This window comes from Psammomys obesus, unplaced genomic scaffold, assembly GCF_907164565.1.
Source record: "Psammomys obesus unplaced genomic scaffold, mPsaObe1.curated_primary_1811, whole genome shotgun sequence".
Classification (NCBI taxonomy): domain Eukaryota; kingdom Metazoa; phylum Chordata; class Mammalia; order Rodentia; family Muridae; genus Psammomys; species Psammomys obesus.
The window spans coordinates 6,652,835-6,666,630 of record NW_026591872.1 but is presented as its reverse complement, the minus strand read 5'-3'; the positions used below and the strand labels follow the sequence as shown (position 1 = coordinate 6,666,630).

The following is a 13,796-nucleotide window of genomic DNA, read 5'->3' as shown; positions in this document are numbered from 1 at the left end:
AACTCCACTTATAAGTGAGTACATACCATCTGTGTCTTTCTGGGTCTGTGTTACCTCACTCAGGATGATCTTTTCTAGTTCCATCCATTTGTTTGCAAATTTCGTGATTTCTTTGTTTTTAATGGATGAACCGAAAAGCTTCTGTAAAGCAAAAGATACTCAATAGAATGAAAAGACAGTCTACAGATTGGAAAAAGATCTTCATCAATCCTAAATACCACAAAGAGCTAATACCCAGAATATACAAAGAACTCAAGAATTTAAACACCAACAAACCAAATAATTGGGGAGATAGTTAATCCTCATTCAGAAGGGCAAACAGTGTAAATATCTGAAGTGGGAGAAGAGAAGGAACAAGGCAGGGACCTACCAAAGAGAGCCTCAGAAAGAATCTACCCAGCAGGGTTTTGAAGCAGATGCTGAGGCTCATAAGCAAAACTTGGGCAGAGTGCAGGCAATCTATGGAAGAAGAGAGAGATAAGTAGATCTGAAATGGACAGAAGCTCTAAAAAGACACCAACAGAGCCAAAAAATCTGAAGTTCCAACCAAGGACAATGCATGAAGAGGACCTAGACTCCCTGCTCAGATGTAGCCCATAGTCATCTCAGTCTGACCGTGTTTCCCTACTAAGGGGAACAGGGGATGTCTCTGACATGGAATCAGTGGCATGTTCTTTGATCACCTCCCTCATCCCTCAGTGAGAAGGCAGCCTTGTCTGGCCGCAGAAAAGGCAATGCAGGCAGTCTTGATGAGAACTGACAGGCTAGGGTTATATAGTTGGGAAGTAGGACCTCCCCTATCTGTGGACTAGGAGAGGAGCATATGCAGAGAAGAGGGAGGGAGGGTGGAAATGGAAGGAGATGAGGGAAGGGGCTACAGCTGGGATACAAAGTGAATAAATTATAATAAATGATAAATAAAAAGAAATAAATAAAAAAGTTTATGTGGAGTTGCACTTTGAACTTTCAAAAAATGATCTACAGAGCTAAACAGAGAATTCTCAACAGAGGAGTCTAGAATAGTGGAGAAGTACTTAAAAAGATTCTCAGTGTCCTTAGTTATCAGTGAAATGCAAATCAAAATGACTCTGAGATTCCATCTTACACCTGTCAGAATGGCTAAGATCAAAAACTCAACTGACAACAGATGCTGGAGAATATGTGGAAAAGAGAAACCACTCCTCCATGGTGAGAGTGTTAACTTCTACAACCACTTTGGAAAGCAATCTGGCACTTTCTCAGAAAACTGGGAAAAGCCAAACATCAAGATCCAGCTAAACCACCCTAGGCATACACCTAAAAAAAAAAAAAAAAAAAAAAAAGCTTCACCATACAACAAGGACATTTGCAGCTTTATTCATAATTACCAGAAACTGGAAATAACCTAAATGTCCCTCAATGGAAGAATGGATAAAGTAACTGTGGTACATTTACACAATAGATTTTGTTTATATGAAAGAACTAAATGGCAGCCTATTTTTTTTCCAAATTATGCTTTCACATGTCATCTAACCAGTTCACCAAAAATGATCATGAAATGATTACCAGAAAATAATCATGAAGTTCCATCTCCAGGCAAGGACTAAACAATAGCAAATATTTAATGAATTGTACGAAATTTATCAAATATGCTTTTAACACTACATCTCTGCATACACTTCCAAGTTAATTTTTGTCCTAGCAAAGTTATTTCATTCTCCACCCCTACCCCCCACCCCAATAAGGACCAAAGAATCTCCTCTTTCTCAATTGATCATGCTTCTTGTCTCAAGACAATGTGAACCTCACTGGTGAGGTTCCTTTATAATCATTTTTTTTTTAGCTTTTGGGGATTATTATAAGGGAGTATTTGAAGCTTCTTCAAGTACAGAAACATAGGAGTCGCTGACACTTAAATAGGACCGTCCCATTAAATTTAGAATATAAAAAGAGCAAACATAAAAATAGCAATAGTTTCAAAAATTAACATCATTTTCAGGGAAAAGTGGTGTTAAAAAATCAACAATGTTTTTATTGTAAAATCATATGGCTGCTTCCTGTCGAATGTATGCTTTTTAAGAAAAAGAAATTAAGAAAAGAAGATGAAAGCATGATTTTTAAAAGGCTTCCTGATGAGCTTCTTCAGAGATGTCATACAATCAGAAACAGCCATACCAACTGTACCATCTGCAAAACAGTGATAAAATAATTAGAAATTCACAATTTATAAATTGAAGTGATATTCCAAAATATTCTTAGTTCAAGTAAGTTAATAAAATAATAACATAAATATGGGCATATTTGCATGTATATGTGTCTTCCCACAATGAGCAAATGTAGTTAATTTGTAAAATAGGATAATGGACATTTCATTTTTCTCTATATAATTTTGTGTTTAGTTTTTCTGTGATGTTACTGTTGGATCAGAAGAGAGTGGTGGATCTTCTGGTTTTCTTTTTGCACTGTTTACATTACATACCTTTCTGAAATCATTGAGTCTGTTGTGGGTCAACATCTTTTCTCTCAAATTGAACACATTCTTTCCCACATTTGTAGCAGCCTTTGCACCAAGAGCGATTCATAGCTTTACATGATGGGCAAACCAAATTCATTGGAGTATGGTGTGAGAGAGGTTTTTTTTCCTGTTGCTTAGTTTCAGAGGATTTTGTCCCTTGGAGTTGCTTGGATTCAAAGACCTTCATCCCTTGATGTTGCTTGGACTTCTGCTTTGGAGGCAGTTGTTTTGGAGGGCATTTATTCACAAAATAATATTTGCTTTTCCCTAGGGGGCTTGATTGGAACTTGTTTGGCTCTTCTTTCTGGTTCTGGCTCCTGCCTATCTCCTGTGTCAGTATTTGTACTTTCTTTTCATTAGAATTTTCCCCAGTATCCAGGATTGTCATCTGCTGAAAAGTGATTGTGTCATCCCTCTGGCAATTTCTGAGTCCTTCTCCCAGGAAAACTGCCCCTTGGTTTGTCTTCAGGTCCTCTTTCTGCTTACAGCTAATGATGTTTCCCAGGTCAGGCTTCCTCAGTAGAATCCCTGGATACTTTTTAAGGATAGGGCTGGTTTTGTTCACCTGGGTAGCTGTCTCCTGGGGAGTTATTGAAACTTCTTCCGTGTTGCAGTGGATGCAATCTCCCATTCCAACCACCTTCCTGGGAATTCCTGGATGTTTCTTCTGGGTACATCTGGTTTTGTCCTCCTCAGCAGACATCTCCTGGGGCATTCCTGACACAACCATTATGTTGTGGTTAGTATTGACCTCCAGTGCAGCTGTTTCTTGGTACATCGCTAGATTTTTCTTCTCAGTGGCTACCATCACCTGGGGTTTGTCGAGACTTTCCTTGTGGTTGCTCTTGATACTGTCCCCATGGAGAGTTGCTCCCCAAGATTTCTCTGGACCTTCTTCACTGTAGCTTAAGCTGTCTTCCAAGTGATTTACATCCTGGAGAATCTCAGAACTTTCATTCTGCCTACAGTAGATTTGGCCCCAGGAGGAAGACATTGCTTCCTGGGATCTCAATGCAACCCACAAGCGAGGTGGGTAGATTCCTGCAGGAGTCATCTGAGGCACAACTGTGGCCATGGCTGCTGCTGGTGCTCTTGATTCCGTTACTACTGGACATGGTACAGGTGTTGAATATGGGAATGCCAAGGGTAATGGTGTATTGAGTTGTAGTATATGAGGCACAGGCATTCGAATAAAGGGATGCACTGCTTGGACCCAAGGAATTCCTGGCACATAAGATAAGATTGGTGGTTTTGGCATCTGGGTATCCAAATGAGGTGTGTTCCGAGCCTCTCTTGATCTCATTTCTTGGTGATCTTCTTCCTCAAGGGACCACCCTGTTGATGCACACTGTTCTGTTCTAGGTTCAGGTACAACAGCTAATGCAGACCTCTCTGCTTGCAGCAGCCTCCCACGAAGTATTTCCCTCTCATCCATTGCTTCTTGTAGGGCAGTCTGTGTAGAAGCCAGTTGAGCAGCTGCCTGGTCTCTTTCTTCTCTCAGCCGCTGTAGTTCAGAGGCCAGAGTCCAGGAAGCTGACTCACGCTCTCCCACCTGGTCTTGCAGCCTCCCAATTCTACGAGCCTGCTGTTCACGCTGCCTGGCACCTACTCTCACACTCAAAGCCAAAGCGCTCCAGGTACAAGCTCTTTTGAGGGAACGTGGCACTTTGGGGTCAACAAGGATGGTATAAAGCTGATCTTCTATCTCATTCCAAGGCCGCGAGCGAAAAGTCATATAAAATTCAGGACCCCCGCCATTCATAAGGACTTCATTGTTAATGAATCGGATTACTTCAGTGTGGCGGAAGCCACTGGTAAGGTCTCCAAATTCAACTGCCATACCTCTTGCAGCTTAGCCAAGTAATACTCTCGTGGACCTCCACTATGGTCACAGACACAGCTTCCACACATGTGGTCAAACTGTTACCTCCTTCCCTCCAGACTCAGTCCTCTCAGTCGTACTTCAATCCTTGTTGAATCTTCATTTTCTTCTCAACCTCCTTCCTGACAAAATCCAGGTTGATCCTCTCACCAAGGCTGACCCTCACCAGGCTGATCCTCTCACCAAGTACACAACTGTGACTGCTGGAAAGTTAAGGAACAGCCCACAGGACATGTCACAAAGGGGTTGGGGAATATGAGTCATGCCGCTAAGCATGCTGGGAACAGCCATATGTCTAATTTAAAATACCTACAAGAAGTAAATGTATGATAGATATTGTGAAAACCATTGTAAGCAGAGAAAGGACCCATACATAGAATCATGTCTTTCTGGAGTCAATAGCTTAGCTACTGGATAAAATGAGGTCTTCAACAGCATACCTGTTGCTTATAAACAAGGTAACATTTCCAGGCTGGGTACAGGGCAGGAGGCAAGAAAATGGGCTAGAGGCATAGTAAGGTTAAAGAAAACGGGATTTCATGCCTTCTAGCTCATGGAGATGAAAATGATTCAATTTTTTTCTGTTTTCTTTTTATACTAAAATTGTGAGAGGAGAGCAAGGTGCAGGGATATATTGTCAGAGATACAAAACAGAGAGTTGTGCTTACAAAGATGGTATCAGGAAGACTAGAAAATGGGATGCACAATGGAGTAAGAGTGAGAAAAAGATTGTTATGTGCCTGTAAATAAGTGGAATGAGAAATGAGCAGTTTGGGGATACAACAAGTCCCAAATGAGAGTTAAGGATTTTTTTTTCTTTTTTAAATTTTTTTATTTAACTTTCATTAATTACACTTTATTCACTTTTTTAATTTTATTTTTTTCTTATCAGTTACATTTTATTAACTCTTTATCCCAGCCGTGTCCCAATCCCTCATTCCCTCCCAGTCCCTCCCTCCCTCCCTCATCTCCACCGTGCCCCTTCCCAAGTCCACTGATAGGGGGGACCTCCTCCCCATTCATCTGATCCTGTTTTATCAGGTATCTTCAGGACTGGCTGCAAAGCTCTCCTCTGTGGCCTAACAGGACTGCTCCTCCCTTGGGGGGTGGAGAGGCCAAAGAGCCAGTCATTGAGTTCCTGTTAGAAATAGTCCTTGTTCCCCTCACCATGGGAAACCAATTGGTTACTGAGCTACCACAGGCTACATCTGAGCAGAGGTTCTAGGTTATATTCATGCATGGTCCTTGGTTGCATGTCAGTCTCAGAAAAGACCCTGTGCCCAGATATATTTGGTCCTTGTGGAGCTCCTATCCTTTCCCCATCAGACTAACTCCCCTTCTTTCTTATGATTCCCTGTACTCTGCCAAAGGTTTGGTCATGAGTCTTTGCTTTGAAAACACTGCTAGTTAGAGTTTTTCAAATGCGCTCAGTAGACTCCTGTCATATGTTCAATGCACATCCCATCTGTCTTTCTAAACGAGGATTGATAATCTTACCCCATGTCCGCTCTCTTGATTATCTTTTTTAGGTGTATAGATTTCATTATGTTTATCATATCTTATAGGTCTATATAAGTGAGTATATACCATGTTTGTCTTTCTCCTTCTGGGATATTTCACTCAGGATGATCTTTTCTAGATCCCACCATTTGCCTGCAAATTTCATGATTTCCTCCTTTTTGATTGCTGAGTAGTATTCCATTGTGTAAAAATACCACAATTTCTGTACCCATTCCTCCGTTGATGGACATCTGGGTTGTTTCCAGGTTCTGGCTATTACAAATAAAGCTTCTATAAACATGGTTTAGCAAATATCCCTTTTGTGTACTTGAAAAAACTTTGGGTATATACCTAGCAGTGGTATAGCTGGGTCTTGAGGAAGCACTATTCCTAATTGATTTTTAAAAAGAGTGATGATGAACACCATTTCTTTAGATGAGTAGGTGATGAGGAAGTGGAAGCCAGGAGGAGGCTGTCTGGGAAGACTAAAAGACAGGAGACTAAGACAAAGGTTCATGCCCTGATTCAGTGGAAAAGGGTAAGAAATTGCAGAACTTCACCCTCCAAACTAGAATTCACTGATGAAGCATTTGCAGCTGAAGTGAAGAATAATAGATGTGGGAAGCTTCTGGGGCCTTCTGAGTGCTACTATGCTTTAAAAGTTTTGGTGTTTTAAAATAGTTTATAATTTTAATTAATTAATTAATTAATTAATTAATTGCAATTTATTCACTTTGTATCCTGGCTGTAGCCCCTTCCAGGTCCTCCCAGTCACAGCCACTCTCTCCATTTATGCCTCTTCCATATTCCACTGATAAGAGAGGACCTCCTCCATTTCTATTGGACTCTAGCCTATCAAGTCTCATCAAAGCTGGTGCATTATCTTCCTCTGTGTCCTGGCAAGGCAGCACTCCCCCAAGGGGGGGGGGTGATCATGTTTCTGACATGAACTCAGAAACAGCCCCTGCTTCCCATAATAAGAAACTCACTTGGAAACAGAGCAGGGGATCCAGGTTCTCACCATGCAATGTCCTTGGTTAGAGTATCAGTCTTTGCAGGCACCAAAAAGCCCTGGATTTTTGGCTCTGTTGGTCTCCTTGTGCAGTTCCTGTCTCTTACTGGTCTTTCTATCTCCCTCTTCTTCCATAAAGTTTTCCACACTCTGTCCAAAGTTTGGGTATGATTCTCAGTATCTCCTTTCATTCCCTGCTGTGTAGAGCCTTTTGGAGACCCCCTGTGGAAGCCTCCTGTCCTTTCCCTTATCTTCTCCTACATCTGATGTCTATCCTGTTTTCCCTTCTCAGTGTGGTTTCAGCCCGTGCTCATGGTTTGGTAAGATTAACATAGTGAAAATGGCTATCCTTCAAAAGCAATCTACAGATTCAATGCAATTCCCATCAAAATATCAACACATTTTAATTTTTTATTTATTTGGTTATTTATTACAATTTATTCACCTTGTATCGCCTCTACAGCCCCCTACCTTGGATCATCCCAGTCACATTCACCCTCCCCCATCTCCCTGAATGCCCTTTTCCAATTATCCTATAGAAGAGGATCTCCTCTACTTCTCTCTGACCCTAGCTTATCAGGACTCATCAAGTTTGGTGTATCATCTTCCTCTGGCCTGGAAGGGCTGTGTCCCGCAGGAGGCGGTGATCAAACAACCAGCCAATGAGTTCATGTCAGAGACAGTCCCTGTACGGCTTATGATGGAAACCACTTGGAAACTGAGTAACACATGATCTTCCTTATAACAGGGGGCTTAGATCCTCTCCATGCATGGTCCTTAGTTGGAGTATTGGTCTCTGCAGACCCCCCTGGGCCCACATTTTTTGGCTCTGTTCTCTTTGTGTAGTTTCTGTTCCTCCAGGTCTTTCTATCTCCCTCTTCTTCTGTAAGGATCCTGGCACCCTGCTAAAAGTTTGGTCATGGGTCTCAGTATCATCTTCAATATCCTGGTGGGTAGAGACTTTCAGATGTGCTCTGTCGAAGGCTCCTGTTCTGTTTCTTGTCTTCTCTTACCTTTTATGTCTACTCTGTTTGCCCTTCTAAAAGAGAAGTAAGCATCTTAGTTAGGGTCCTTCTTGTTGTTTAGCTTTTTAGGATTATAGCTTTTAGTATATTTATCCTACAATATATGGAAAACATCCACTTATAAGTGAATATATACCATATGACCAAAACAATTTTTACTGATCTTGAAAGAACAATTTTCAATTTCATATGGAAAAACAAAACAAAACAAAACAAAAAACTAGAATAGCTAAAATAATCCTGTACAATAAATGATCTTCTAGAGGTATCTGTATCAATGAACTCAAACTGTATGATAGAGCAACAGTAATAAAAGCTGTATAGTACTGGTGTAGAAACGGACTGGTGGATAAATGGAATCGAATCAAAGACCGAGAAATAAACCCACACACCAATGGAAACTTAATTTTTGACACAAAGCCAAAACCATACAAGGGGAAAAAGACAGCACCTTCAATAAATGTGCTGGTCTAACTGGATGTCTACATGTAGAAAAATGCAAATAGAAAGAAAGCTCCCAGCCCAGTTCCAGCCTCATTTCTCTGTGTCCTGAATCCATGGTAAGACAAGTTTTGAGGTAACTTGTTTCATGTAATAAATACAAGGGACATTAGCTTTTTTCAATGCTGTTTTTTAAAAATAAATCTTTTAAAATTGATTTTATTTATTAGTATATATATATATACTAATAATATATATAATATACTATATATATTATAGTATATATAATATACTATATATATTATAGTATATATAATATATATATTATATATATATACTAATTATATATATATATATATATATTATATATATATTTGTCTGCCTGTTTGTATGTCTGTGAATCATGTGTGTGCCTGCTAACCCCTGTCTGGACCTCACAGTCCCAGGAGATGCCATATAGACTGCCAAAGGAGAACTGTCATCAACAGTTTTACTTAGCTATAAATCCTGTGTGCAGCAAGACTGACCAGCCAGGCAAGGTGTGTCCAATGATGCAATAATGGCAAGTCTGTTAAAAGGTAACCAACCACTTTCTGATTGGATTTGAGTCACAGGTCTCAAATTTCTGATTCTGTAAACTTAATCCAAAGACCGTGGCTAGGAAGATCATAGGCCCTAGTGAGAAAGCTGCCATTGTTTTACTAAATAGAGAGATGATGTGCTTACCAAGTTGCCTTTTAATAACTATCCTAGGACTGAAGAATAGAACTCTTTTCTGTTTTGGTCAGAGAAGCTTCATTTTGCAGTGGGCAAGAATACCTGCAGAGACTCATAACTACTTAAAGTAATTAGAAGAATGATTGTTGAACGCTCAACTATAAATGGTTCATCTACATCACTTCTCTAAGGCTTAGAGAACACTTCAGAAGAGAGGGCAGAAAAAAATGCAAATAGAATCATATTTATCACCCTGCACAAAAGTAAAGTCCATGTAGATCAAAGATCTCAACATAAAATCAGACACTATAAATCTCTTAGAAGGAAAAGTGGAGAAGCGCCTAGAACTCATTGGCACAGGAGACAACTTCCTGAACAAAACACCAATATTACAGGTTCTAAGATCAACAATTAATAAATGATACCTCATGAAACTGAAAAGCTTCTGTAAAGCAAAAGACACTTACATCAGAACAAAACATCAACCTACAGACTAGGAAAAGTTCTTCACCAACCCTACATACAAGAGAGGGCTAATGTTCAAAATATATAAAGAACTCAAGAAGTTAAACAGCAACAAATCAAGTAATCCAATTTAACAAATGGGGGACAGAGATAAAAGAGAATTCTCAATTGAGTAATAACAAATGGCAGAGAAACAATTGAAGAAATGCATAATGTCCTTTATAATTATGGAAATTCAAATTAAAAACACCCTGAGATTTCACCTTATAACCATCAGAATGGCTAAGATTAAAACTCAAGGGTCAACACATGCTGCAGAGGAAATTGGAGAAAAGTGAACCCTCCCCATTTCTGGTGGGAATGTAAAGTTGTACAACCACTTTGAAAATAAATCTGGCACTTTCTCAGAAAATTAGAAATAGTACTACCACAAGGTCCAGCTATACTACTCCTGGTCATATATCTGAAATATTCTAAACCATACAAGTAGGATATTTACTAAACTATGTTCATAGCAATATTACTCATAATAGCCAGAATCTGGAAATAACCTAAAAGTCCATCAAGGGAGGAATGGATACAGAAATTGTGGTACATATAAACAATGGAATACTACCCAGCTATTAAAAACAAGGAAATCATGAAATTTGAAGGCAAATGATGGGAACTACAAAAAATCATCTTGAGTGAAGTAACGTAGAAACAGAAAGACACACATGGCATATACTCAGTCATAAGTGGTTATTAGACATATAATATAAGACAAACATACTAAAATCTATAGTCCTAAAGAAACTAAACAACAAGGAAGACCCTTGGGAAGATGGTCAATCCTCATTCAAAAGGGCCAAAGCAGAAGACTGGGAACAGGAAAGGAGCCTACCATATATGGCCTGTGAAATGCTCTACTGATCAAGTTATCGAAGCAGTGGCTGAGAATTATAGAAAATCTTTGGGTAGAGTGCATGGAATTTTAAAGGGGAAAAGGAAAGACCTGGAAGGGACAGGAGCTCCAAAAGAAGTCCAACAGAACCAAAAAAATGGGCACTGGGGCCCCTACAGAAACTAACACCCCAACCAAGGACCATGCATGGAGAGGAACTAAAATCCCTGCTCAGATTTAACCCATAGACTCAGTCTCCAAGAGGGAAATACCTAGTAAAGGTAACAGGGGTTATCTCTTGTTTGATCTCAGTTGCAGACTCTCTGATCACCTCCCCCTGCAGCATGCAGCCTTACAGAGGAAGACAATAAAGCCTGTCCTGATGAGAATATGGCCAGATAGAAGTGTAGGAGGGCCTCCCCTATTAGTGGACTAGAGGAGGGGAACAGAAACAGAGGGAGGGGTTGGAAGGATAGGGGGGAAAGGTGCCACAGCTGGGATACAAAATGAATAAATTGTAATAAATAATTAATAAAAAATTTAAAAAGCTTTTGAAATATATTTAAAAAAAGGATATCATGTAATTTGCAGACACATGGATGAAGCTAGAAAAAATTATCCTGAGTGAGGTATTCAAGAAGCAGAAAGACAGGTATGATTTATATTCACTTGTAAAAGGATATTATCCATATAATATAGGATAAACACACTAAAATCTATACTCCTAAAGAAGCTAAAGAACAAAGAGGACCCTGGCAAAAAAACGCTTTTACATTTTGAATAGGAGGATAGAGTCATTCTTGGGTTATCTCTTGTATAGTTCATGTATCAGACCCTTTCACACAAAAAAGAACCTTTTGTTTTCCAATTTTTTCACCAGGAATTAGTACTGACTACCAAGCTTGGGCTCAAAACATAGATTATATCTCTCCTGACAAGTTTTTTTATGTATTTCTTTGTACTAGCTATTCTCCACAGTATTAGAGAATATGCAACTTTCTCCCATACTGTGTCATATTCTGGGGTTTTATTTTCTGTTCCTTAATTTACACACACATAACTACAGAAAATATCAAATTAATACTATTTGTGTCGTTCTCTTCACAATAATCCAATATTGCACATATCCAAATTTTCAACATTGACCTTTCTGTATCATAGGTAAAGAATAAAAAAAGAACAAGAATGAACTACCTTAAAGAATGAAAATCAACATTCTACTGCTTCCTCATTAAAACAATATTCCCCTGATTTTTCAAAACCACAGACTCTATTAATTAAAGTAAGGGTTATTTGTACGTCTCCAGAATGTGTAGTCCCTTGAGTGTTTGATCTCAGCCATTCTGGTGGGTGTCAGGTGAAATTTCAGGGTCTTTTTGATTTGCATTTCCCTGATGACTAAGGACTTTGAGCATTTCTTTAAGTGTTTCTCTGCCATTTGATATTCCTCTATTGAGAATTCTCTGTTTAGTTCTGTATCCTATTTTTGAATTGGATTACTTGGTTTGTTGGTATTTATCTTATTGTGTTCCTTACATATTCTTGATATAAGCCCTCTGTCACATGTGGGGTTGGTGAAGATCTTTTCCCAGTCTGTAAGTTTTCGTTTTGTTCTATTGACTGTGTTCTTTGCTTTACAGAAGATTTTCTGTTTGATTAGATCTCATATATTGATTGTTGATCTTGGCGCTTGTGCTATTGGTGTTCTTTTCAGGAAGTTTTCTCCTGTGGCAATGAGTTCAAGGCTCTTTCCCACTTTTTATTCCAACAGATTAAGTGTGTCTGGTTTTATGTTGAAGTTTTTGATCCACTTGGACTTTATTTTTGTGCAGGGTGATAAATATGGATCTATTTGAACTCTCCTACATTTTTGGTGGGAATGTAAACTTGTACAAGTTTGGAAATTAACCTGGTGCTTTCTCAGACAACAATATATAGTGCTACCCCAAGAACCAGCTATACCATCCCTGAGCATCTGAAAAATGTTCAACCATACAACAAGGACATTTGCTCAGTTATGTTCATAGAAGCTTTATTCATAATAGCCAGAATATGGAAACAACCAAGGAAAGGACACAGAAATTGTGGCATATTTACACATGTAATGCTACTCAACAATTAAAAGCAAGGAAATCATGAAATTTGCAGTCAAATGGATACAACTGGAAAAGATCATCTTGAGTGATTTAACCCAGAAGCACAAAGACACACATGGTAAACAATTCACTTATAAGCGGATATTAGCCATATGATATAGGATAAACATACTAAAATATATATTTCTAAGAATATAAACACCAAAGGGGACCCTAAGAAAGAGGCTTAATCTTTACTCAGAAGGGCAAACCGGATAGGCATCAGAAGTAGGAGAAGACAGGGTATAGAGGGTATAGAGGGCCTATGAAATACTCTAACCAGCAGGATATTGAAGCTTATGCTGAGCCTCATAGCCTCATACTTTGGGCAGAGTACAGGGAACCTTGTGGAAGAAGGTGAAAGTTAGAAAGACATGGAAGTGACAGGAGCTATACAATGAGACCAACACAGCCAAAAATCTCTGCTCAGAATGTCCTGCAGAGACTGATGAATCAACCAAGGGCCATACATGGAGAGGACCTAAACACCCTGCTCAAATGTAGCTCATGAGCTGCTCAGTCTCCATGTGGATTCTCTAGTAAGGGGAGCATGAACAGTCACTGTCATGAACTCAGTTGCTTGCTCTTTGATCACCTCTCTTTGGCAAGATTGCCTTACTAGGTCACAGAGAAAGAGAATCCAGACAGTCTTGATGAGACCTGATATGCAAGGATCAGATATTATGAGAGGAGGTCCTCCCCTATCAGTGGACTAGGGGAGGAACATAGGAGGGAAAAGAGTGAGGGTGAGACTAGGAGAAGATGGGGAAGGGGGCTACAGTACAGATACAAAAGGGATAATTTTTTATAAATAATAATTATGATGATGATAGAGAAAAGAATTATTTGATCACAAGCATTATGATACTTAGCATATGAAATGATGACTAGACAACTACTAAGTAATAAAAGTCAGGTAATATATACTGTATGCATACTTTAGACAAAGAGATGATTAATGTTCCTAGTAGGATGTAGCAGAAAGGTGTTGAATTTCTTCACACTGTTTAGACCACGGTATAAATTTACTCTTATATTTGAAAATGTCCACATAGTATTTTCAGAAGACAGAAAACTGAAGGAGTTGGAACTATGAAGACAAATAGAATACTGTAAAATTATCATTCTTTCATCACCTCCCTTGTAACTACTAAGGAACTTGTTTGTTTGGTTGGCGCTCTTTCTGTTTTGAGAAGCTTGGACTTAGCCAGGATTTGAACAAAGTGTAATAAGATTTACAGA

General features: G+C 39.1%; 1 protein-coding gene across 1 annotated transcript; it reads right to left on the bottom strand.

The window, feature by feature from the left end:
• Nucleotides 1-2,468: 2,468 nt before the first annotated feature.
• Nucleotides 2,469-4,334, bottom strand: LOC129680518 (testis-expressed protein 13C-1-like). The gene has a single exon (XM_055612166.1). The coding sequence runs from the start codon at nucleotides 4,332-4,334 to the stop codon at nucleotides 2,469-2,471; it is 1,866 nt and encodes a 621-aa protein (XP_055468141.1).
• Between the last annotated feature and the right edge of the window lie 9,462 nt (nucleotides 4,335-13,796).